Source organism: Nyctibius grandis, chromosome Z (assembly GCF_013368605.1).
Source record: "Nyctibius grandis isolate bNycGra1 chromosome Z, bNycGra1.pri, whole genome shotgun sequence".
In the NCBI taxonomy this organism is placed as follows: domain Eukaryota; kingdom Metazoa; phylum Chordata; class Aves; order Nyctibiiformes; family Nyctibiidae; genus Nyctibius; species Nyctibius grandis.
This window is the reverse complement of record NC_090695.1, coordinates 7,950,260-7,977,686: the sequence shown is the minus strand read 5'-3', so window position 1 is coordinate 7,977,686 and position 27,427 is coordinate 7,950,260. Positions and strand designations below refer to the sequence as shown.

The 27,427-nt window shown below is 44.7% G+C and overlaps 1 protein-coding gene across 2 annotated transcripts in view; it reads left to right on the top strand.

Annotated features, from left to right (window-relative positions):
* The window catches only part of FAM219A (family with sequence similarity 219 member A), a 106,665-nt gene that overhangs the window by 32,301 nt on the left and 46,937 nt on the right, over positions 1-27,427 (top strand). For both annotated transcript variants that reach the window (XM_068422633.1, XM_068422632.1), the window contains exon 2: positions 25,709-25,808. In XM_068422633.1, the coding sequence (XP_068278734.1) occupies positions 25,709-25,808 (100 nt within the window). The remainder of the gene's footprint in view (positions 1-25,708; positions 25,809-27,427) is intronic.

The window sequence follows — 27,427 nt, the reverse complement described above, 5'->3', positions numbered from 1 at the left end:
GAGTGAACGATATTCTGCTTATTAATGTAGATTGGAATTTGCTGCTAGCTGAGAATAATGCAAAGGTCACTCACCACCTGCAAGCAAACAGCGTGTGGTTGATTCTAAAATTAGTTAATCTCTAGCATTTCTGTTTCTGTTCCTTGCATTTCTTGTTCTCTGCCCTAGGCCTGGGAATCCTATTAAAGATACCACAGGCTTGAAATAAAATTTATTCTTTCTTTTTTCTTCTCTGTAATCTCCTGTAAACTACTGCAGATGAGATAACTAGGTGTCTGTTGCCTATCATTATGGCCAGGGTATTATTATGGCTGTAAAACACTTTCTATAGGCTCAGTGACATGATTTTTAACTCTCGAATGGCTTTGAGTTATCCTTTCCTCCTCATCGGCTGGAGGCTGCTAGCACAACCATGTTATCTGCAGCCATTTTTTAAAGTCTTCTCTTTTATCTCTTGGGCTCAACGATAAGCTCAGGGAGAACCTGAATAATGGCCTCAGAAAACCCTCAGTTTCTTTTTGTTGATGAGCCAGGAGCTGCTAGTGTGGTGATGCAGCACCGTGACCAGTCTGGAGGTGGGAAAATTGTCGGAGCCTTGGATGGAAAGGAGAACAACAGCACTGCAGGCATGAAACTGCCCCCGTGTTAGCTGATGTGCAAGGCAATGCTAACTACCGAATAAAGTAACTCCAGAGAGCACCTGCTTCTGCTTTAGGGGATCTTGCAGAAAGGTTTTAACCTGACAGCTGTATAAAATAAGCGACTTCAGAGCAGTGACACCTATCTTGGGACATGTGGCTGATCCTTTGCCTGCAGAGGTGATTTGTATGGCAGAGAGGTGGTGATCCTTAGAAAAGACTATGGCCAGCCAATAACACAGGAGGAACTTGTCACATTTGAGTGAGCTTAAACGCTGAGAGCCAATTGTGCTGTCTGGATATAATAAACCAAATTCTCTCTGCAGAATGTTACTGGGGAGATGCTAGTTAGTCTGATACGCATTGCAGGTAACGGATGGCCACGCAGTTACTGTTCCAAGTGCGTGAGTATTATGTATCTAAGCTTAAGGTGAGATCTAGAGACCTCTCTTCTGTAGGTGGATCTCGCTGCTCCCCACAGGCTACCAGTACCTGCTGTGGGCAGAGCTGTGCTAAAGCAGGTGTGAACACAGCAAGGCATATGGGACATTGTTTCATCACACAGCTAGTCATATTATACCAAAAGAGTATTTTATAATAGATGAAGTCTCATTTTTGAAAGCCCTTGTAGATGGGAGAATGTGATCTGGAATGCCCTGCATCCAGGGACCGCTGCAGCTATGGACACCGCGGGAGGGAGAGCTGACAGCACCATTCCATGCAAAAGCCCCACGCATCTTTGATTTTTCTCCAGCCTGTCCATCCACTGCGGCCTGTTTAGTGGGACAGGCAGTAATATATTTGACAGCTTCTCTGATCCCCTTGTCTATGTTGGAACTTGTGAGAATTTTAGTTTTAATCTCTTGTTAAACGTTCCTCATGAACAGTCACAGAACTTTATCAAGTCGTCTAATTCCTAGCTTGCTTCCTTAGGCTAGAGCTAATGTTTCCTTGGGTTGCAAAGTCAGAATTTTCCTTTATTCTCTATAATAAATGTAAATACAGTTTTAGGATTCAGGATTTCTCACTTTTAGGGATAACAGCCAAGGTAGCTGCCTCCTATCATCCCTTCAATATTCTGCACATTTCAACAGATCACCTGACTAGGCAGCATAATGGGAGTTTAATACAAAAGATATTAAATGCAAACATACCTTTTAATGTTGATTGTATAGAGATGTTCATGTTCTTTTATACTGAAAGAAGAGAACTTCATCTTAGATGTTACATTCTCTTCTCTCACGGAATTTTGTTTTGACAGTGATGAGAGTGCTTAACAAGGCAGTGGGGGCTGCGGAAGCACGCTGTTACACTAATGTAAAACTCAATCAATGCCATTAAAATAAAAGGTTTTTCATCGAGTTTCCTTGGTGGACTGCGAGCAGAGTGTGGTCTGCAGTCTTGTGTTGCATCTCAAGCATGGAAATTTCTGCACTGATAAAAGCTACAAAACAGAAAAAACAGCAATTAGTGATGTGTCCACTGACACAGAACGCCTGAAAAATAGCAGTGAAAGGGAAGGAAAACCCCCCAAGCCGTGTCCTTATGCTCAGTGAACTTCTGTGCAGCCTGACTGGGGTGACCCATGTGTTTCTGGCATCCAGCGCTGTGTGCATGCGTCGGGCTGGGAGCCGCTGGTGCCCGGCGTGGGCAGGAGGACGTTGGTTGGTGGTACGGCTTGTAACGATGCAGCGGGAGGATTCAGCAGCCACGCAGAACTTCTCGGAAGAGGTGGTGTCCAATCTTGTCTGAAAGCTCTGCTTTCTTTTTTTTAGTAGATTCCTGACCTCCTTTTTGTGACTGTTCATAGGATATTTGTGACACATGGACTTAAGGAGGGTTTACCTGTATCACCCGTGTCATTCAGGATGCTTGTAGAAACATCCGAACCGTGCTAGCAGGGGAAAAGGGAGAGTGAGTCTTTAGAAGAGTTGGTGTGTGGTGCTTGCTTGAATATTCTGGAATGGCAGTCATAGCCTTGTACATTTTAAAGAAAAAACAACTTGCATTGATACGGGCCAGAAAACAGCAATCTGAAATGCTTGCTGCTCAGCACTGCTCCCTAACATCCAGTTTAGGGGCAACAGTAGAGAAGGGTTAGGTCTGAAATTCCAGAAAGTTAAAGAAAACCCGTTTGTTCATTCAACCATCTATTTATGACCCTTCCACTAATCTTGGAACAACTGACTCTGGGCCTTGTAAATTCAAGCTTCTGTTTCCTGTGTATTCCCTAGCATGGTTTTCATAGTCCTCCTTAAGGAGGCAAATTATGGAGTTGGAGAACTGATGAGATGCTAGAAAACCTTTCCCATTTGAACTGCCAGTTCCAGTCCAGCAAAGACAACAACTGAGAGTCATTACAAAGCTATTTGGACAAAAAAACACAGATTTTCTTGAAGACTAAATTCTGCTATGCTATACCGGAGCCCATATAAAAAAATGATTTATGAAGCACACCTTGTACTAATCTCGCTCTTGATGTCGCCCAACTAGCTGCTTAGAAAAGCAGTGTTGGCCATCCCCCAGGATGGTGAACTTGCTGTTCCTTACTAGCTACAGATCTGTCCTTAATGTTTAACTTGGAGGGACTGCACATCTCTTCAGGATGGCCTGCCTTGCCCCCAGCACTACAGGCTGCTATCAGTCACTTTTCCTAGGAGAGGTTGAGTTGCTGCAGCGCTGGAGGGTCTGGAGCATTAGGATTAACTGGGGCGGTGGAGTGGTTGGAGGAGCATCTCTAGCTGTTCCAGCGGGTAGTAGCTGCCAGGTTACTCTAGGATGGTGGCTACCGATGCACAGCATTTGTGTATGCCTCTGAAATCTGCTGATAAACCTATTCACATCTCACACTTGGGGAAACGGGGACTGATTTCCATTGTCACTTTGTGTCTAATGGGCCTCCTGGGAATCAAATGCAGACACTGCTTGTCTATCTTCACTCCTACGGGAAAACACTTTATGAACATGCAGATACTCTGCTGTCTCGGGTTTATCCAGGCTCTTCCTGCATAATTTCTTGCTTCCCTCTTTCTTATTTTATCTGTGAATCACTCTGCAGCTTGTCATAATTTATTTTTACAACACGCTGAAAGGTATAGTAGGGAACTTATAAACATTCTAGGGAGAAGCCACCTGAAATAGCAAATGTTTCTAATTATAAAGTTAAAGCTGCCTTTCTAAGCTATTTGGTTCTTTATTATACCTTGAACAACCCAAAAATGTACTTGGCTACAATTAGACTTCCAGGTACAATAGGGTGAACTGTAAATGAAAACCATCCAGTGGAAAATTACACTATTAGCCTGGAGCAGTAGCCCTGATCTTTACAGTTTATGGTGCTGCACAGCCTACACATCCAATAATGTTCTGTGAGTCCATAAAGTTGAGAGGACAGTCTCTTAAAAGCAGAACAGTTTAGTTTTTTGAAAAAATTGAAGTCATTAGTACATTCTTTTATGTTTATTATTTTTTTAACATTCCCAGGCTTTTCCACGTTAGTCTCGTTTAAATGGAAAGTAATTCATCTTTGCCTTACCAAGACCTATTAGGCAACGTTCCTGAAAGGGCTACATTTAATTAGTTTAAGTCATGGTTTTGGTACCTGCAGGGTCAAAAAAAAAATACATGTAGATTTCTGTACAGGGAAGAATAATAGTAATTGTAATTTAGAGTTTGTGTCTTCGGCAGTTGTGCTTGGATTTTAATCCCTTTCCTCATGCGGAGTTGCATCCTGATGGTCCAGGTTTGCTGCTTTATGAAAATGCTTTGCTGACTGTACTAATTAAAGGCTGTGGTGCACACCTTCAGCCATCACTGATTCATCACAGTGTTCGTGAAGAAACAAGAGCGACAATGTCACAGCTGGCACAGGAAGAAATGAGCTAAAGCTACACAGGAGTGGGTAGGGATTGGGACCACGTGCATCTTGGTTCAAGAGAGCAGTGAACAATTCAGGGTACTCACTGTCTAAAGCTGTCATGTCCTGGCTCCTGAAAAGAAGTCATCACACTGCCTGAGACTGACATCTGGAGCCAGCAGTCTGAATACAGACTCTTCTTCATCTGCTCACTGCACTGGGACCCAAGGGCACTTCAGAAGCCGTTGGAGATGGTTTGAGTAGGGTCTTCAGTAATTACATTAGTTGGCTTGGGATCAGGACATTAAAACTGACATCTTGTACTCTACAGGGTTTGAATAGGTGGCAGTTTGCTTGAGGCTTGCTCTAGTCATTAAAATAAACAGAAACAGGAGAGGAGCTTCTACTTGACTGAAAAGAAGAGCTCTAGATAAGCAGTTCTTTTGCTAGGGAAGAGGTTGGAGATTGTTATGCTTCATTTTGCTTACTTCCACCTCTGTTTGCAGGTTACATGTAGTATCCAGGGTTTTAAATTCTGAGTGTATCTGTAGTTTGTTTGGGGGGTATATTAGCAGACACGAATCAGTACCTTAATACAGTTCTCAAATGATCTGTTACAAGATATAATGTGTTAAACGAAATTCCTTGGGTTATAAGATGTAGAAGACCACTGGTGTGTTTTGGATTATAGTGATGTGCTTTACTGTTTTTTCCTGAGAAAGGAGTATGCCAGTGGCATCTCCCTTCTTGTATTTTTTTGAAATGCTGCAAAAAGAAATAGAGTATCTTTAACCATCTTCTGAAACACACACGATTCTTTTAGATTTGTATTTCCTTTTTAATTCATGGAGAACAGCTGTGGAATTGTTACTCCAACAACATAAGTGAATCTCTTAACAGATGGCTCTCAGACTGGCTGGGATGAAAGCAGCCTCTTCCATCCTGGTGTGGCTTGTTTGTCATTCTTAAATCCTGATATCTTGACAGGGTTCAAGTAAGACTTTGCTGTTTTCATTGCAGTGTAAGTACAGTGTCGCTCCAGTAATTCTTCATTGAACTCTTGCCCCTCTCCCCTTGAAAATTTTTCTTTTAAAACAGGGGAACAAAAGTATTGACTTTTTGTCTTAGATCTCAGTGCTGGTGCAACACATTCAGCTAGAGAGATCTGAATGGAAATGTAAAGTTTCTTCTGCTGGAAATGGTTTTACAAGGGAGGTACTGAGTGCAGTTGTGTCAAAGATACTTGTGTTAGACCTTGAAACTTTCTTCCCTCCACTGCCTCAACTGAGGGAAGTTTATTAAAAAGAAGAGAAGATCTTGGGACCATGGCATAGTTTGCCTATAAAATACCAAGCTTGCTCAGGTAACATTTGATCTCCTGTTTGTGAAGCAGAGATGAGTCGTCATATTGCGGAGAAGTGTGGATGCTTACTCACCTCACAGACTTAAACAGATGTAGGAGTCTCATGCTTAGTCTATTTTTTTCACCCATGGTGTTTTTGTGACAGTCATCTTGGATATGACATGAGATGCACCAACCCCCTCCCTTAGCTGTGCCAGCAGAATCCGTGAATCAGCACAGCCTAGCTGCAGTGGCTTCACAGAGCTGGATCCTGCCTTTGAGGGCCAGTTGATACGGTCCTGGCCCCAGCAGTAAGCCCTGGGCTTCATACGTGTGCACGAGTGGTGTGATCCCAACCTCACTCCATCCCTCCAGGGACTGCAGCAGCTGCTCAGGCTCTCTGGGCTGGTGAGCACCACAGCTTTGAGGAGACGATCCAATGATAAGGCAGCCTAAGCTGCCAGAAGAGCCATACCCCTCCTCTTTCAAGGAAAAAGCAGCGTGCCAACCCAGGCTACCAGCTGAACTGTGCTGTGGTAAGTGGTGGAAGAAATACAAAAACATACTGTGAGCAAATGTCACAGTTTGTGGGTGAATGACTTGTCAGCCTGGCAGTTGGTTGTGGTTGAAAGGGGAGTGCGTTGCATTTGTCCTAAGAGACTCATCTGAGTAGCTGAGGTCTTGACTCAAGTCATTGTCGTAGGCTGTTTTGTGTTCACCTGCCTCTATTAGTTTGTGCTCTCTGTGTGGACGTGACTGGAAAGTGATTTTCAAGCTCTTCTTTTTATCAGTCATCTGCAGGTAGAAGTCTCAGGGAGTCACACTGATAGAAGGAGCAGGAGCTCTTCTTTCCAGGGGCTCAGTAAAAAACCTTGTTTGCTGATTGTTACTGGGCTGGATTCTTCTCCTGTAAGAAAACATCCTCACTGTGATAATTACTGTGATAATAACCGTGAAAAGGCGGCTGAGGGGAGACCTTATCACTGTCTACAACTACCTGAAAAGGGGTTGTAGCAAGGGGGAGGTCAGTCTCTTCTCCCAGGTAACAAGCGATAGGACGAGCGGAAATGGCCTCAAGTTGCTCCAGGGGAGGTTTAGATTGGATATCAGGAAAAATTTCTTCAACGAAAGGGTTATCAAGCATTGGAACAGGCTGCCCAGGGAAGTGGTGGAGTCACCATCCCTGGAGGTATTTAAAAGACAGTAGATGTGGTGCTGAGGGACATGGTTTAGTGGTGGACTTGGCAGTGCTGGGTTAACAGTTGGACTTGATGATCCTAAAGGTCCTTTCCAACCAAAACGATTCTATAGTTCTATGATCCTATGATTCTGATTACCTCCTGTAAACTGTATTGGTGGTATGAGACCTAGGCTAGTTCTGGAGGCCTTTGGGAAATGATTTTCTTCAGCTGTTGCTGAATGCGACAGGGAGTAGAGACAGTGAGGAGTTAAACTGAAGTGGGGGGAGAATGCAGCTTCAGCATCTGTGTTCTCCACGTGGCCACGCTTTTGTGAGGTACGTCTTAGCTCTGTATGAACCACAATACTAGCTCCTGTTCTACTTGGTGTACTTTTCATTTCTGGATTTAAAACATGGCATGTTAACGCAATTGGATACCCACCGGTGCAATGGAAATACAGAACAATTACTGAAATGTTTATGCAGGATGAGCAGGAGTGTCTGAGTTCAAGGTGCTGGGCATGGGAAATCTGTTTGGCATGGCTCCTGTATAATTAAGACGCCACATGTTGTCTCTTTGTGTGTGATCACTGTCAGCACCTCAGGATTATCATGGGCATGATGGCAGCAGGCAGCTACCTCCGTAATTTGCTTGATATAAGAGAGAACTAGAAGCACAAACTGGAGTTCAGCCATACAGACGGTTTTGGAAACTTCAAAAGCAGTCACAAATTCCTTGAACCCTGTCCCAATATAGCTGGGGGAGCAGTTGTATCTGAAAAGCCCTTGGAGCAGTTGGAGTAAATGGCCCTAAACTGTACTGTTTGTGCAATTTAATATCCATTTCTGCTCAAAGCAATTCTGCGGGGATTTTACATAGTGTAAGAGCAGAATAATTTAATTTTGTTGTCTTAAAGCCTGTTAGCTCTCCTGCAAACAGGAAATAGTTCACAGCTTCTTGGTAACTGAAATGGCTTAGGTGGGAAATCTGAGTGAATTACATTTCCCTGTGTAAGCACAGGCGTATACTCAGTGTTGACTACATTGCTCTGCTTCAACTGTTTGCAAATACTGCAGAAGTGGAAGCATAAAAAACAGGTTAGATGTACAGCAGCTATCCTGTGATTAAACATAATACAGTCTTAATGTCATTCTTTGCATATGATATTTATCCTGCTGGCTGTGCAAACTGCGTAAAACACAGATTACAGTTAAATTGTTGGTCTCTCTGGCATAGATGAACCACTTTGACTTGTTTTGGGTGTTTTCTGGCCATGACTCTATTTCTGCTTCTGTGACCCTGTTCCGTTGGGCTCAGGCCACCTCTGTGTGCTGTCTCAGGATCACCCCACATCACACTCCTCAATTAAAAGCTAAGGTTCTGCAGGCGCTTGACATAAGCTCTTGAAATTTCCAGATATGATACTGATCATGAGGTCCCATAACATGCGGTCCCATGACATAAAAACTGTTACAAGACGGATTTCAATTCTAGAGGCAGAGAAGAGTTTAAACGGAAATGTAACCAGCTGAAAGCCTCCAAGTTTTGTCAGGTTACAGCACAGGCTACATGGGAAGTGAGATGTCTCGCCCAGAAATTATTATCTCGACAGGAGACCCTCTTCAAGACTAACGGGCTCCCAGCTGTGGGCGGTGAGCTACTTATGTGTGAAAATGGAAGGTCCGGGAATAAGGAGATGGAAATGGTAAGAGCAAAACAAGGTGTGTGAAAGAGCAGTAAAGAGCAAGCGAACCTAAAATGATGTCCTGAGATAGCTGCACTTGGCTCACAGGCTGATCGTTATGATTTGTGTCGTCAGTACATTATGTGATTATACATCGTAATGGGCCAGGACTCCGCTGTCTCTTTTGAAGGTCACTACAACGCAGTTAGGTATCTTGTGTTTGTACAACATGCACATCAGCGTAGGCAGATCTGTATGCAGTTAAGTATGCTGAAGTTATGCCCAAGGGTTAGGCCATATGTAGATGAGCTTTTTAAAAAGCGGATTTCATCTAAAGCATCAGAAGCTCTCTCTGAGCTGCGGTGCTGTGGGCAGGGACCTAATGAGACTGCTTTAATACAGCTCTAACATACATATTAGGTAGCAGTTGGAAAGACAGTCTATCTTTCAAAGTTTAAGCAGCACTTTCTGAAAGTGCCTTCAATTACCAGCTAATGACAAGCTTTCTTCAGTGATTCTCTTGTTATCTTGTATAGCCAGATAATGAGAATGATCACCCGGAGAGACTTCAATTTATTTACCACTTTTTATTTCATTGGGAGGCTTCTGGATATTTGAGCCAGTAACGTTCCTGTTCTGTGCCTCTGTAAGTCAAGTGCCTGAGTGCAGATTCAATCTATCATTGCTCTGAAGATTTACATTTCAGATAGCTTTTTCCAGCAGCGCAGATGGTGCAAAGCTTAAATTAATGCACAAAGCTGCTTTTACCATGCGGAAGGTGGAACTAATAGGTAAGGAAAACAGTATCTCTTTCCCATGCCTGTCTTCTTAATGATAATGGAATTTAGAAGATCTACAAAGGGCTGTTTCAGCTAAATATCTCACGTCCATCAGTATTTGAAAAGAGAATAATGAGCTGAAAGTGTTTCTGTGCCCACCCGCAGTGTTAATTGAAAGCTGTGAAGACAAAGAGGTAGAACCAGGCTCAAGGGACCTCTCATGGAAACTTTATGTGAACCCTCTCTGCTGTATCTGAATGTATTGTCTAAGCCATCCTCATTGAGCTAAAAGGCTTCAGTGGTAATAAGAAGTCTTCTTCATGCTCCCCCTTGTATTAATTCTATAGGCAATTTAGAAACCAAATTGAAACCCTTGCAGAAGATCCCGTTCTTACATGTTTTGTTGGCTCTTCTCTAGTCTCCACTTTTCTGTACACACTGAGCACCGTAGAAGTCACAGACACAAACGTGGACCTAGCCTCCAAACCTACAGCTGAGAAGGTACCTTAGGAGGAAAGTTGTGCATTTTTTATTTGCTTTTTAAGATCATGTGTTACTCTTCCGCTTTTATTTGGGAGCTCTTTATATGAATGAGACTCACAGGGAGAAGAAATTGTCACATGTGACAGATAGGTAGAGAGCCAGCTCTTTCCATTGATTGGGGATATGTGACATAATTGAAACATTGGGGAGCTCTTCTGAATTACAGCGGTTTGGATGATAACGAGAAAGGAGTAAGTTCCTCGGAAAATTAGCTGAGCAAAGAACATGAAGCCGTTCACAAGGCAATTCTGGAAAAGTGTTTTGCTGGAAAATGAAGATGATAGGATGAAGAAACAAGCCTGTATTCTGAGACCAACCTTTAAAATGTCTGGGGAACAGTCTGGCCTGTGAGTCTTGTGATTTGTTTATGTAATTTTCTGCTTAATATCAAATGCTTGCAGGAAGGGACCACTTTTCAGGACTGTAATATAGTCCTGGAACTGTAGCTCCTGACTACTTTTTTTCCCCTGCAGTGTAGTTTGAGGTGTAATATTGGTACTTATTGCTTTCTGGTGCATGCTATCAAATGTATTCGGTAGAAATGCATTTATGAAAATGCTATAATCACAGGGGACAGAACCGTGGAAGAGGACCCTGCTCTTCTGCTCTTGTGTTGAGCAGCTTCCCTTTTCTGGATCTCAGGTTTCCCAAATATAAAATAGGAGATAATGATTCAGACCTTTCCTGCAAAAACACTTTGAAAGATGAAAAGGAGGGTAGAAAAGCTGAGACACAGGGAAAAGAACTTAACATCACTGCAGGGAACACAAATGAAGCCATCTGTGCAGTGTGGCAACAGAGACAAAAAGGCAAACAAAAGTTCAGGGAGATTAAAATGCAGACAAAAAACTGTGAAGCAATTCTCAATCAGTAGTACATTGCCTGGGACATGGCATGTGTTTCTAATCACCCATCCTAAAACAGGTATTATGGAATCAGGAAGAGTTTAGGGATCTGTAACAAGAAAGAGACAGTGAAGATATTGAGATTGTTTCTTCTTGAAGAAGCAAATGGTGGGAAGCACGCTAGGGGGAGGAAAATAATCAAGGAAGTAGGAAAAAAAGAGATAAGGGGTTAGTAGATACCCAGACTTCTACTCCAAAACACAAGATACTAAGAACTTAGTGGGACTGAAAGACACCAATCCCAAAGCTCAGTCAGTAGGGTGAGGGGGGGGAGGCGGGGGTGGGAATCCATTCCTACAGCTTATGGACCCGTTGGCACAAGACACCAGCTAATGGATAAGGAGTATGCAGGAATATACAACAAAGTAAAAATAAACAGTCTGAGAAGGAATAGACATTCTTTTTTCAGCACCACTGGCAGCCCTCTAATTACAAGGGCTTGGAAGGGAACTTTCCCAAGTGCCAGGTCATCCTGAAAGAGATTTCCTACCTCATTTGGGGTGAATGAGCACAGGCCTTTGTTAAGATCAAGGTGAAGATTGGGGCTGAAGCCCTGATTTGTTATAATAGTTCCCTTGCTCTTAACTTCACCAAGTGCTCCCGCTTTTCCCAGCTCTTGGTGGAGAATGGGCGTATGGACAGTGAGGTGATGCTGTTGAGGAAACTGGCAGCGTTGCAAATAGGGCTGCAAGACACCAGTGCATCAGGGAAAGGATCGGTCTACCAGGCACAGAAAGACATGGCAGAGCCACGCACACGCAAGATGAAGAAAGGCATAAAAACAAAATTCCCCTGATGGCCAAGTTATTTTGTGGGCTGTTCTCTGGCGTTCGGTGTGACAGATAGTGTCTGAGCACTTCACAAAGTCCTTGCTCATCTCTGCAGCCTTCCTGCTAGGTGAGGGGATGGATTAGAAAACCTTACCAGATGACCCTAGTCTGTTCAGAATCCCTTCCCTTTCTCTCATGATCGTGTGGCTGGACAGATAAGGGCTCGAGACAGACTGATTAAGGCCAGAAGATCATTCGGGGTTTTCAGTGCAACGTACCCATCACCTGGTGATTTTTCCCCCCTCCTGATTCATATCTTTTCACCTACTCAAAGCACAGCTCCCACTCACTTTGGTAGCATTTGTAAGCACTCAGCATATCACACTGCAGGGCTGCTATCCAGGAGCCCAGCAGGGTAGGAAGACCTTATTAGTGACCCTTTGGGAAGTCTGGTTTTAGAGACTTGGCACTTTTCATGTATGAGCATAAAGGTCCCAGTTCTCTAGGACAGCCCCACATTGTATAACCACAAGATCATCTTTCCTCCTGTGCACTCTGCTCCCCTGTTCCCTACATGACTTGCAGCTTCTGTGAGAAATCATGTACTTGGGCTTCTGTTCCTTCCTTGTGTAACCCTGATTCATCTCCAGCATAGGTCCATGCTGGCTCCTGAATTACCAAGGGAAAGGGTTTACATGAGTATGTCATTAAAGACTGCTTTATAGCACATAGGTTGCAGGGTCTCAAATTAGGCTGCCATAGCTGTATCTGAGAGCTTGGCAAATCACCCCTGCTGTTTGTTTTCTAATGTCAGTTCCCTGCAGTTTTAACAGAGGAAAATGGACTATAAGGAAACCCCAGCGTGGCACAGCAGCACGAGCATGGCTCTGGGCTGTCTGAGCACGTAGCTCTGTGCCACCAGCCTTAGCTGGGTGTAGGCAGTTAGGTTCCTAAATCCTATTGATTTCTCTTTATTGCAAGAGGGCTTCTGGAGCTTCACTCAAAGGTAGTCTGGGACCAGATGGGGAAGTACCAGCAATGGTTGGCAGTTGTCCTTCATGGGACAGGCGCAAGCCCTGGAAAAGCACAGAGGTGCTTCATATTGCAGATGTCTGACAGCAGTGTCCTCTAGTGCATTTAACCCTGACTGCCTTTCACTGTCCCTGTTCTGTCTCTTCCTTGCCTTCCTGGACTTGTTCTTCTAGGAAGATGTTTCAGCTGTTGCTATTTCCCCTCCTGGCTACCCATCCAGTGTGTTTCCCCCATAACCTTCTCCAGCCAGCTCTAGTCCTCCTGGCAGACCCTGCCTTCCCTCCCTGCTCATCCCTGCCAGTCCCCTGCCCTCATCAGCCTCAGCCTTGGACTGCAGATGCTCAGGGGGGTATCGCTTAGAGGGCAGGGCTCAGAATGACAAAATGTGTTCCCAGCACCACACCTCAACAAAAAAAAATCTATTTTTATATATATAATTATATATAAATATATATATTTTTCAAATCAGGCTGAGAGAAATGTCCAGAGTTCACAATTTCTCCTGGAAGAGTAGATATTTGGCAAATGAAAAAAATCTGTCAAAATGCAAAGATTTGGATGGTCACGCTCAGCGAGCAAAGCAGACAAAACCCTCCGTGGGTCTCAGCAGTCTGCCTTCCAGCAAGGCCTTTGGGAGCCCCGGTGCAGGGCTTTGGGGCTGGTCTGTGTCTCCACAGCAGAAGGATCAGGAGCTGAATAAAGTGAGAGCAGGCGAGCATGTGCCTGAGCCTGTCCCAGGGAGCTCTAATGCTGCAGTCACCCTTTCATCTCTCTTCCCAGCTCAGCTGGGGATCTGGTGTGGCTTTTTGTGCCTGCAGTGAGCTCCCTCGACCTCCTGTTCCCACCTCGTGCGGCGCTTCCTTCCATGCTCTGCAATCTGCTGCAGCTCCTCGAAGGGGGCCGGGGACAGATGGCTTGAGTTCTGCTGATAAAGGGGCTGCCTTCAAAGGGGAAGCGAGGCAGAAGCCGTCTGGCCTGATATCTCTTTCTGGTGCTGTCAACGGGAGGCCAAGGAGACAAGCTGGAGCCGGATGGAGACCAGCTCCATTGCAGGGAACATGGAGGGGAAACAAATTCTCCGTTAAAAACGCTCCCCTCGTGCCACTGAGTGGTGTCTCCTTGCCTTTATTTCAATCAGCTCCTTCCAAGCCCAGTTTACCTCAACATTTAAGGTGTGCTCTGGTCTTTGCTGAGTCTGCTACACTACGTGGAAGATAACAGCGTTAAATATCTTCAGACGCTCTCGAGGGATGGCCTGACATTTTGTGTGCCTCTGACTTTTAAGCTCAACGTGGTAAAATGCTAACCACACTTGTCACTTCCCATCCGCAGCGCCTGGCAGTACTGGGGCTGTCGGGCACCGAGCTGAGCCCAGCCCCAGCAGCCAGCGTGGGGCTGCCAGGCTCTCCAGGACCTTTGCAATGCATAAACTGCAACGCTGCAATAACCGAGGGAATCGCGAGCGAGCTTAGGAAATAGAGGAGATGGTTAAAAAGCTGCTACTTCTGGGAATAAAAATAGGTTTTTCTTCAGGGATCTCAATTTTGCACTTTTTTGGGGGGGAATTGGGGAGAGGAAGAAGCATCCCTGCCCTTTGGAGACAGAATAATTTATAAGCCATGTTTATAAAAATCAGCGCGATTTCCCTCTACGTCAGCTGCTGTGCCTCCGTCTGGGCTGCCCTGATTAGTCACATAATGAGGATATTTCTAATACAAATGTGTCAGGGGAGGAGGGAGCCAAACAGCGCTTTATCAGAGGAGAATCTATCCCCCACAGATGCTAATTAGTCACAGAGACACAGACGTTGGGGGCGGGGGCGAAGTGAGCTCTTATTTTAGAAGCTGAAATTATTTGTGCCCTCGCAATTCCTCGCTCAGGGCTGGAAAGCTGTGCCAAGGTAGAGAGCAACTTGAGATCTCCCTCGGCTTTCGCATCCTCGCCCCTCAAATGCATTTGCTGTGCTGCTGCTGCTCCTGCTGCTATTGGGGGGTTTATTTCTGTTACAACCTTGGCTAAACAGGAACTTTCTCCTTATAAATATGGAAATCTGATGATTGAGCTCTCCATCTCTTGGGACAAGTTGAAAGTGTTGTGCTAAAGAGAAAAGGGCTGCTGAGCACTCAGCTTGGTGGCTTTGCTTTCTCTACTATTAGAGAGAATCACAGAATCATAGAATCACAGAATGGTTTGGGTTGGAAGGGACCTTAAAGATCATCTAGTTCCAACCCCCCTGCCATGGACAGGGACACCTTCCAGTAGACCAGGTTGCTCAAAGCCCCATCCAGCCTGGCCTTGAACACTGCCAGGGAGGGGGCAGCCACAGCTTCTCTGGGCAACCTGTGCTGGTGTCTCACCACCCTCACAGGAAAGAATTTCTTCCTAATATCTAACCTAAATCTACCCTCCTTCAGTTTAAAACCATTACCCTCATCCTATCGTAACAGTAAAGTTTTTGTGCTGGGAACCAGTGAAGTTTTCATGCTGGGATCCACCTTTGCAGGATGGGCAAGTGACCTCTCAGTCTGTGCCTAGGGCAACATGCCAAAACTTTGAACTGGTGGCCACACTGAGCATGGCAAGGTGAGGACAAGAGCAGTTGTGCCTGCCCAGTGCTGCCCTCTCAAAGCCATTAGTGTTACCCACCAAGATCCTGGCTGAACCCATCAGCCTGGGTTGTGGGGTCAGGAGGCAGTGCTGGGTGGATATGAAAGCACGGGCTGTGGCAGAGTCATCTGCTCCCTCCAGGCTAAGCTGGTGTCAACCGCTGAGTTCCTCACCTGTCTGCGGTGTGACAGATGTTCTTGATGTGTGAGCCTTGGGCAGCTGCTCATCTTTTGGGTTGTGTTGGAAGAGTCTGTGTTTTTAGATTTGTTAAAGAGCTTTGAATACCACTGGGCATCTATTTTTATTGAAACCTCTGTCCCAGAGTGGTGGGCCCTCACAGTGCTTCTTCAGGGCTTTGTTTGGATCCCGCTTACAGCCTGTCTCCTTTCCTCAGTTTTCTCAGCATCCCTCCTTTCTGGGGCCAGAGGTAGCTTTGATCTTGGACAAATGCGCAGGTATTTGCTCTTCCCTCAACATCCTGACTGTTTGCATTTGCTATGCAGCATTCCCAGATCTTCAGCTTCCCTAGAAAACAAGGTGCTGACTCCTTGAGATTTCAATACTGATGACATACTCTTTCCTGAGCTAGTTTTGGCTGAGTACCTGAATGGAGATGCAATGATTCCCTGCTGAAAGCCCTTACAAGATCCACCCATGCCCTTGGCTGTGAGTGCAGTCTGAGTAAAGTGCAGGTGTACAAGCTCAGCTTGTATAGACAGCAAATATCTTACCCAGCGTGACTTGAGTTGAAAGCAACAGACCTGGCAAACACAAAGTAGGTGTGTGATGGAGAGGGCATCCTGTGGTTTCAGCATGAATCCAGATGCTGGAAAAAAGTTCTGCAGTCTGCACACATCTCAGTTTCATTCCAGGAACATCTGACATAAAGCTGACACTCAGCAGGTGGCATTGTCCATTGTGCGAGTCTCGTTGTTGACTTGAGACGTCCGTCAGAGAGCCTACAGAGACAGACACCCCTGCCCTCTGGAAGAAGGGGGATTTACTAGGTGCAGGAGAAAGACAGGATGAAGAATGATTGTTGGAGAAGGAGAAGCAGTCAAACATCTCAGAAGAGGATCTGAGGGGTTGGATAAAAGGTGCCAGGGGTGTTCCAGGAGAAAAAAGGCAAGCCCTCATTCATCTTACGCTGTAAGAGTTGAACATGTGAAAATCAGCTGCCTTTCTTTAAAAAAGGGTCGTAAGTGCTAACTGGAAGAGAACGAGTGGTCCCAGTGGTATGCTAGTAATAGCTGTGACATTGAACCACTGATTGGAGCCCTTGGTCTGTTGAAAGGTGTGGATGTGGAGCCGTCCCAGCTTTTCCTACTATTGTTCTTAAAGCCAAAGGCACTGAAAGCTTAGTAACATCAGATTTGCCACGCTGGATCCAGTCCATGGCCTATGAAAGCGATTATCCGATCTCCAGGACATTGGAGGGAACTTAAATCACTGGAACAGGATTCTCCTACTGTCATTTGTATTGTGCTGGCACATTTTTGTCAGAATATATAATCTCTGCAGTATCTGCCCGAACCAGCCAACGTTTTTAGTGTTTACTGCAGGCAAATTTTGATCTTGTCTTTCATGTACAGCTGGAACAGCCTAGTTGCGTGCAGAGAGGATCTGTAAACCATTCGGTATAAGCCCATGACCATGGCATTTCAGCAGTGATGGCACCACTTGTCTTGCACTTTCTCAGCCAGTTTCTCCAGGTGTTGGGTTTGTCCACAGGAAGGAAGCAGACTTCTCTGACACACAGGAGAGTCTCTGGTCATCTTCATTTCAGGTGGAAAACTCAATTCTCTCTTTGAATATAGATTTTTCCTCTTGGTGATGCTCCTTTGAAGCCTTGAAGGAGTTAAGATGGCACACACCTTTGAAAGAAGCTTTAAACAATAACCAGTGAGCATGAATTCAATCACTACAAGATCCTGCTGTGGTCCCTTATGGGCAGCACTGGGTCTGTGCAGAGCACGGCGATTTGGCTACAGCATGTAGCCAAGAGCCTGGGCTCCTGTTCCTGCCTCTGTCCTCCAAACACACCATGACCTTGCCTTTGACACTTGTCTCAGTTTTTAATAATTTTGAGGATATCATCCCTCGTGAGTTAAGGTTTAAAGAGCAGTTGTAAAGTTGTTTGGGAGGGTTTGAGATCCTGATTTGGCCAGGTGCTGGTTGCTGAACTGACTCTTAGAACAGCTACCAAGGAATTTGTGATGCTTTATTGCCTTAAATACTCATACATCTCATATTGCACCTCACAGCTGTGGCTGTATAATCAGAGGTAGAAAAGGGAAGGTGTAGTGTACTCACATATGTATCCTTTACAAGGAAGGTAATGTTTTGGTATTGAAGCATCCTGAAAACATACCGCAGTTAATAGCTGGTTTTAAATAGTTATTGCACACCAGCCGCTTGGCAAGTGCGGCAGGCAGTGGGGAGTGCAGTGTGGCATTTCTCTAATCTGCAATGTTAATGATCCAATTTAAGTCATGTAAAGTTAGCACAAGATACCAAACGTATAAATGCATGTGATAATAGTGATGGCTTGTGTGTGTGAGAAGAGCCTGGAGGGAAACTCATTGTTAAATATATTCTATCACAATTGAAAGGAAAGGACCGGGCGCTGCTTGTGCTGCTGGTTTCTCAGAGGGAAATCTAACAGAAATCATGTAATTACTCCCATTTTTCTTCCTTGTCTCTCAGTTGCTTTCCCAAAGTATATCGTCTGCTTACTGAATTGGTGCTTCCTCTGTTGCTGTAGTCTCCCAGGATTAGTCATACATCATGATCTAAAAAAAGGGACTTTCTTCCCTGTGCTGCAAATGTCATTTTTGATTAGGAAAGCAGGCCTCTGAAATGTTTTGTTCCCTTTCTACAGCTTACGCCTTTCTCTTTGCTGCATTTCCTTCAGCTCGAATGTGGCAGCGGGGCAGGCCCTTCGTGGCCGGGGCTCCAAGGGAGCCTTTCAGCACAAGCACTGCGACACACACAGAGGCAGACTGGCACTTCTCTTCTGCCCTCGTTTGAAACAAAGCTAAGAGCTGAACGCCTTGTTGCCTGCCAGTGAGTTGAGCTACCCTGACTGCAGGTGTACGCAGTAAAAAGTCATTTCAGTGACATTCTGGTTCAGTGTAATTAATAAGACCTGAGGTTTTAATCATGCAGCAATATTAACACTGATGGCTTTTCCATTGCTGAAAAAAAAGTGGCTTCAAATACCAGTTTGTCTTACAATTATAAATTGTAAATTAATCAGGTTCGAAATCTGGATCTTGTAGTGAATATTGCAGGCCTAACATGTTACTGTTAAATAAGATCTGTTCAGCAGTTGCTCAGAAAAGAAAAACAGCAATGTTGTAACTGGTGCATTGGCAGAGCTAGTAGAAAGTCAATAAACAGTTGTTGTTTATTGCTTTGTTGAAACTGAGTCAGTAGCTATCAGAATGTATTGCAGTGCATCAGTCTCTGTGTCACCAAAATGCCATTTATTTTCATGTTTGTATGGGTTGGTGATGCTGAAGATGAGCAGTTAGTGCTCTGTATCCGGCATTGTGCACATGCAGGTGAAAAGTGATAACCACGTCTTCCTGGGAGCCTTCTGCTCTGGTCACCTGGTGATTCTGGAGTTCCTTCAACATGTGAGACTTAGAAAAAAGATTATTTTCTTCAGGTGAAGGCCAGCCATGGTCCTTCAAAGTGGGTTGGGGAGTTTGGAGAACCTCTCAGTCCTGGGCTAAACTGGTGTTCTGCCTGGATGAGTCTTGTTTAGAAGCAGGCTCCTCTCCTCTGAAGACAGATGGAGGAGAGGAACCTAAAAAGATCAGAGTTCTTACCAGCTTGCACCAAATCCAGATAAGGCTGCCCCAAAACCGGATTAGCTCTATTGACTTCGTGTGTGAAAAATCGGTTTCTAACCCAGGCATGCAACAGCAATTCCACAACTTCATCAGGCGAATGTACAGCTCCTTAGCCTTACCTCTACAGTTTTCTCTGAAATCTCTTTGCAACTCTGCTGCAATTTAAGGTAATAATTTCTTATTCTGGTGAATAGAAGCATGGAAAAAAATTACTCCCTTTTTCCCTGTGGCAGCCCTTTCTGTATCTGACGACAGCTATTGTATTCCTCCTTAGTCTTCCTCTTTCTTCTCTGAACAACCCCCTTCTTCCAGTGTTCCTGGATGGTTGTAGCTTCTAGCTTTCATCTATAGGACTTCTGAGGGGACTACATCTTCCTTGAAATAATGGGCTCCAAAACTGTATGTTTAAGTTGAAGCCTGAGGGATGCGGAGGAGAACATCAGAGAGTCTTTTGTGACGTTTGCATGTTCAATTCCTGCCATACATCCCCCTGTGATGCTTTCCTTTCTCTTGCTGAACATGCTATTATTGACCATTGTTCATCTATATGGTGGATTCGTCTTGATTCACTATAAATCTCATAGCCTTTGAGCCTCTCTTTTTATGCCATTTCTCACATAGATAGACTATGCACATCTTGATTCCCAGCGGGGTTTTTTTAAGCGCTTATGTCCATAGATATTTCATGTCTATATTGTAGTGGTACCTAGAGGCTGCAGAGGTCTGTTGTCCAAAACACTGTGAGATCGTGTTTTTACATGTGCATCTGTGCACATCGGAGTTCCCTCCCCAGAAGCCTCCTGCCTACAGCTGCGTTTCACAGGGTAACCTAGTGTGGTGCAGCTTCAGGCAGATTGAATCTGCAAACAGCATAGGATTTTCTGTTGCAAGGGCAGAGAGACTGAAGGCGTAAATATTTGTTAGTGGGAGCAATGTTCTAACCTGAGAGTCTGGGATGACAGCATGGGAATGATAGAAACTTCTCAGTGACCCAAATGTGCCCCCTGTATTTGGGGTGCATGCATTTTGTCACTTGTTTTTCTGCTCACTAAGTCAGTCTCTCATGCACAGAACATGTATCAAATCTTCCAGACTCAAGTGTTTGATGTGGAAAAGAAACAGAACACTTGGATTGTCCTTTCTTGTTAGCATTTGTTTGCAGCATGTGATCCACATGAGCAGCTTCAGAAAGCAGGAGTCTGCTGAGCTGCAAGCGCTCACTGTGGGCTGCCACACACACGTTGGTACTTCCAGCGTCTTTAAGTTGGACAGAAGGCAGCAAGCATATCATTGGTTGGTGCAGGAGAGAGACAAAGGTACCTGGATGATAATCCTGAAAAGTCAGCTCATACTGCTTCAGCTGATGATGATCAGCCCAAAGCCTCTGAACTGTGGAGAGAAGTGGTGGGTAACACCCCTGTATATTGGGTCTTTCCTTGAGATCACAGGGTAAGGGCAATCTTCTTCCTGTGCTTTATCAAAAAGCAGACCTGCTCTAATGATCATAGAATTTCCCACAGGCAGCAGAGTGGAGAACATTTTCTTAGGGCTGTAAAAATGACTGATTTTTAGGATTGAGAAGGGTGGGCAGATAGAGACATCTCATTTTCCAGCTATGTTTTTAAGGGGCAGCTGAAGGCCACAGAAACTGCATGTGCTCGTTCCCTTCCATGTGCACCGGGATCCCAGGGGATGTACAGAGTGGAGAGCAGAGGCTTGTTGAGCTTGCAAGACGTCAGAAGTGTTGACTGGGAAGGAATGCAAAGGAAGCTGCATTTTACAAGGGTGTGTTTGTACCCAGCACCCAGCTCCATTGCTCAGGGTGTAACTGCACAGTTTGCTGGCTGCTTGGGGCTGTTGCCCCCCCCCCCAGCCCCGTAGTCACTGTGGGTTACTGGGAGAGGTAGCCGATAAGAGTAAAAAGGCTGTTGACCTGGTGCGTTATGGCAGATGTTGTGTTTCTTGCTAAGTACTGCAAAAAGGAAAGGAGGGATTTTACAAAAAGAGAAAGAATAAAAACCCTGTTGAGCATGCCATCTTCCTTAAACCCCTGATTTCAGTTTAAAGTGGTTTCAGCTTCTCTCTGTGCCTCTGTATACGGAGGATTTATGCTCCTGCTCCATGAAGGTTCACTGGAACTAATTTCTAATGTTCACAAATGGCACATGGTACACACGGTAGGACAAGGCTGTACCTAGCAGGAGGGCAGTTTTCAATGTCCAGAAAAAAACAAACTAGTAAGGAACCGCCCCACCATTTGAATGCTATGATTGTGTGTGCCCAATTAAGCTGTGAGCATGTGGGAAGAAAACTTTGATTAAACTCTGTCCCCAACCGAACGTTTGTGCCGTGGCCTGATTGAATGTATTTTTTCCTTAGCAGTGAAGACATAAAGAGGCCTCAGGAACAAACAATCCCTTAAATGTATTAAATTCCCATAGCCATTTAGACCCCCTGCAGCCACATCTCAGAACTTGCCTTTTGATGGGGAGTGTTGTGTTCTCCCCAGTGAGCAGAGAGAAATCACATCATGTGGCTTGGGACCAGTCACACGGCGTAGCTGAGATTTTGACGTTGAGGTGAGAGCTGAATGCATCAGTTTAGGGAGGCTTGTAAAAAAGGACAAAGTCGCCAAGTGAATTCCAATAGCAAAAGCCTGCGGTGATTCTCAGTGTGCTCGTAGGCATTCCCAAGCAAAAGCTAATTAGTCAAGTAAATGTTTGGGTGGATGAGCTAGAGAGAGAGAAATGCACCTGTTCAGTATGCACAGGAGCAAAGCGTGTTTGTGCAAAGAGGCAGCTCCAGACGAGCTGCCGTGGGAACGCTGTCTTTCTTGCAGCCGGGGCTGTTACTATGGAGTCCTGTTTGTTGCTGCAGAACGTTACATGAAGTGATCGATGGGAAATACAACAGTGCCTCGGCGCTGCTGGGCGAGGGATAGATACCTGCTGGCACTGGGGATGCTGTGACCCAGCTTGGTTTCCTTTTGGATCCATTTAACTCTCTGGAGGGAGCAGACCTGGCCTGTGCAAACAGCGGTGGTCGCCCAGAATCTGCTGGTGCTTTGTGATCCCTCAGCACTAGGCGTGGGTCTGTTGTGCGACCATAATGTGTTTCCCTGTGGGTCTGCTGTAGAGGTACTGTGCTGCTGAGGCAGAAAAGCATCGTTCCAAAGCTTCAAGATGAAGTCCTGATGTGGACTGGCATTATTATGGACTCTGGTGCTGTGCCCTTCATCATTCCCACCTCCAGTGTCAGAGACAGCTGTGCAGTCTCCACCAGTTGCCAGGCCTCCTCTGTAGTCAGTGGGGAGAGGGAGACACATCTCTAGGGATGGACGGATTTATCTCCTTTTAAGATGAGTGTCTAAGACGGGATGGAATGAATCGCTCTTTGAAAATCATCTTTGTCTTCTCTGGAGGTCTAACAAGCCTTTTCTGTTTGTTTGGTCTGGAGCCCAGCTTTGAGATTGCTCCAGCTGAATCCTCTGGTTGAGGAAGAGAGTCTGGATCCTCAAAGGCACTTCAGAACATTTCTCCCCTCCTGCTGTTCATGGAAATATATGTCTAATGTCACTGGCAAGTTACCCTCAAGGAACACTACTGTCAGCACATCAACTTTCAAGAAAAGTAGGGGCTGGTTTTTAAAGAGTTTAAGCATAATTTTAACAGTTTAAACCTGAGCTAGTCCAGGTGTCCAGGCCCCTTTCCTGCTGGCTGTGAGCTCACATGTTTCTGTGATGGTCTGCACCAGCACAGGAGACAGTATGTGGCCATCGCACCATGTCCTTTACCGTAACGTGTCTGCTCCCATGCTTTCCTGCAGTCAGCAGATTGGAGCTCCAAGGACTTGCTTGTGTTTGGTAATGCTAGGAGGTGTCGAGCTCTTGGAGTCATGCTCCTTAAAAACAGCTGTATCCTGCCTTTGCCCAAACTGTCAGAGAAAAGGTTCTCATCTGAGAAGCCTGGACCCAGGTAGTGGCCTACCACTTACCACTGTACACATCCCTCTTAGAGAGTGGTTCTAGCATGGCTGGGAAACAGCCATGTCCTTTGTATTGTCTGGCCATTGCCATGAATATTCCTTTCCTACAGCCTGGATTCTGGTTTAGCCCCTTCAGCTCGTTGTGTTTGAGACCAATCCCACGTTACAATGATGCTGCAAGAACTGGTCTTCAGTTGAGATCATAGAATAGGCTCTGACACAGAAAATAAGGATGGCTATTTCAAGTCAGGTTAGAGGTCTCACCTGCCCCTGTGTCATGTCCCCAAGAGGACAAGAACAAGGTGAGCCAGCGGTTGGTGCCTCCCTGGTTCCCCACGTCCAGCGATCTGTGCCTGCGGGCAGCCTGAGCTGGAGGCAGTGCTGTTGTATTTGATGGATATTCTGTCCATTCATTTTTGTCGACCTTTCCTGAGCCCCTTTTAGCATCCACAGTAGTACATCATCTGCTCTGTGTAGAAGAAGTACTGAGTTTGTGTCCAGCTGCTTCACGTTAACCGCCACTTGATATCTCATACTTGTAGAAGATAAGGGCTAGCTCATCCCTGTTAACCTTCTCACCCCACTCAGGATTGTTTAGACTTCTCCCAGAGCCCCTGTCTGTTGTCTGTCCCTGGCTGAAGAGTCCTGGTCTGTCTAGCTGGTCATCTGATGGAACCTGTCATCCAAGATCTCTTCCTTGAGTGACAGTAGCTAGTTGCAGCTCATAATTTTCATTTATAAAGTTGGGATTGTTTTTCTGCTGTGTACCACTTCACTTTTAGCTTTAGTTCATTTAATTTCAACTGCTATATTTTTGCCATTCAGCTGCTGTATTTTGTCATTTAATGTGGTTATTAAAGTAGGATTTTTAACCTAAAATGCATACGTTTCATCATTTATGCCTAACTCTGCTCTCCTGGAGACTGGCTTTTTCTTTTGCGACCTGCTCTAAACTTGTTAACCAACCATTAAACTGCTGCATTAGAGGAAAAGTGCAGCAGTGACCACATTAGAGGAAAGCAGAAGAAATTGCATATGGTTCAACATTATATTTTTAATGTCATTGAATGCAAGGTCTTGTAAGCACCATCCATTTTAAGTACTGTCAAAGTCTACTGGATAGTGCAAAGAAGCAGAATTTTGATAAGACATTATAACACTTCATATGTTATTTGACCAGTTTCTATGAAGACAGAGCCTAATTCAAGAATCATATTTTATCTCATAAGCACAGCGTATTAAAAAGAGCTAATGTGCACTGGGGAGGAAGGGACAGTGGCTCACCAAGTGATTTTTTTACTGAGAGCAAAGAGTGATGGTATCTTGCTTTGAAACTCAGTGACTGGCTCACATACAGGTGTCTGTGCCAAATGATGGGTTGCATTTTTATAAGAAGTTGTGTACAAAATACAGAGTGCAGAAACTGAGAGATGGACAATATAAATTCACCAGTTTGGAATGGTATTTCCTACTATTTAGTTTCTGACGCCTTGTTTCGTTTCTTACAAAGTGATGGTTTATTCAGATAGTGGACCTAATATTGGATGTTTGCTTTCCCTATGCAGCTCTACCTATTATAAATCCAAATTTATATACACATATATGTATATATTTATGCATGTTCAATTTCATTTTTAGCTTTTAGGTGGGAAGAATTGAACATGTTTGAAAACCAGTTCTTATTTTCACTATGGTGCTAAGTAGAGATAGTTTCAGTAGATTTGAAGTTTGCTCTGAAAGGACTTTAAATATTTTTAGCAGTGGTAGAACTGCCCGAATTGGTAGTTTGTCTCTCTCTGAATCCTTTGATGTGCTGTACCATAGAGTACAGCACTACCTGGATTAGGTTGTCTGCAAGTAGGTGTGATAGAGCAGACTCCATGTTTGGGGAGCTTTGGTTTTTGGGGGGGTTTCAGTGACAGTGAAAGGTGCTGTGCTGACAGATACTGAAATGAAATCTTTCTGGTTAGCCACAAAATAGGTTCAGCATGGAAAGTACAGACTTCTTCATCCCTCTCCCAACAGGAACGAGAGATTGAATTCTTCTATTCATTCAATCCTTGTTTCTTCTGAGCTGAACTTTCACATGTCAACTTGCATGACATGTGGTCATGAATTTTTTAGTTTTCATCATTAGGTTGACTGGTCCACTTGGAACTTGGCTGAAACTGTTAGTGCATTTCGTACAACACCCCAAAAAGTCATCACATGAAAATGGTTTGCGACTATTTGCCAGCCCAGGCTGAATTTGAACTGATGACCCAGCCTCCACGTTATATTCCCAGTATCATCCATCATGTAAGTCTGATGTTGAAATCTGGTGTTTCCAGAGGTACTTTCAGCATACTAAATGTGTTTCCAAAGCTCTGTGTTTTGCCCCTTGGGTTTGAGCCATTCAAAGCACTGTCATGTTCTCTGCTCCCTCTGAATGCGGGTGGGGATGGACCCACCTAACAGCCAGTTAGAGGAGAGACTGCGTAACTTTTAGCTAAACCATTCTGTTTTGTTTCCTTTTTTTCCTTAACAGGATCCAACAGCTGCATCTATTTCGGACAGAGATTGTGATACGAGAGAGGGAGAGACTGTAGCCATGAACTATAAGCCGTCCCCACTTCAAGTGAAATTAGGTGAGTCTTTGCTGATGGAGAGTGAAAAAGCTGAATCCAAGGTCTGAAATATGGTGAGGGGCTTGTGGGATCATGTGCAGATCTGCATGCATGTGGCTGAACATGCCAGCTCAGCTTGAACAGCTCACAGAGCAGTTTTATCTGTGATTCTGCTGCTTGGGTAACTGACCTACAAACATGTGAGGACACTATCTTGGGCTGTGGTCGAGGAAGGAAGCTATGCTTTGAAAGGAAGGCATAACTTTTTATACGTACAGATTTTTATCAAGCTAAGATCGAGGCTTGGCCAGATAAAGAATGAAGATAACACAGGGGAACTGTAAAAAGAAGACAGAATAACTGCAAACAAAAGGGAAAGGATCAGAGACTTGGGCCACTACCAGGAAAAGATAGAGCTGCATTACTGTGAGATAGAGGAATTGTAGGTTTGTAAAGGTTCACATACAAATACTCATGCTATTTCTGAGCAATATTTTTTAGGTTCTGGAAGCGGAATCATCCAATTAGCACAATACGTTGCTTCCTCACAAGGCTAGTGCTTACAAGAGGACAGCAATCCACGCATGGCTGTCCTGCCTCCAAAACCTAAGCCACTATTGTGCCACACAGGCTCAAGAACCTGATGAAGAATAGGTGAAAGGAACAGTGCGCTTTTTGCTCAGAGCATGGATAAAAAATGGGAACTTAAGTCTGGAAAATTTCCCAATAGGAGCAGGAAGCAGTCCCCTGGTTGTCCTTCACATCAGAACAAATGACATTGACAGGATGCTTCTGGAGCTGGTTGAGGGTGACTATGCCATGTTGGGGAACGCTCTGAAAGAAGTGGGTCCCTAGACATGCAATGGAATAGCTCTGGCCCCTACCAAATGAGTGACAGGGAAGGTCAGCAGACAGCAAAGGTTTCAAGAAGATTTGAGAAAGTTTGGGTATTGGTGTGTGATTATGAAGAGATGTTCTCGGTAGGTAGGTTTTACCCAAGGACCTGCAATACTACTGCAAACACTAGTCTTGGCCTCGTTTATAAGGGGAGCCTGAAAGAAACACCAGGAGAAGGCTGGGGAGTGCTTGTGAAGTCTCAAGGTTCTGCTAGAGTACATTGTAAATTGAATAATCAGACAAATCTGGTCATAGCAGTGCAGAAAGGAGTGTCACAGAGTAGAACCATGGACAGCAAAGGAGAAGAAAGTAGCTGGATAAGCAATATCTCACTGAAAGAGCGACTAGGAAGGGGAAGACAGAAAGTTGGATATGCAAATACAGCAAGATTTTGCAGTGAAGTGGAGGACCTTGAGCTACTGATACAGGATATGAGCAAGTGCATTGGGACAGTAGATCTGTCCTGCAATCACAGTCATGAATACTCTAAAACCAAGAGTTTTAGAGCAGCAGTGGCTGCTTTTCAGGAAAAGGCAGGGAGCAGCAGTATGTGTTAATGACAGCACAACTCACAGTTTGGTAAAAGATTATCACTGCCAGTATGCCATATGCCACCAGGATCCTTTTTCACTGCCAAGAGACTTCTGTGATGTTATTAGAGAGATAACTACTACTGCAGTAGTTGTTTTGGATAATTTAACATCAGGAATCAGGTTGGAGAGCAATTGATACTACTATTGGTA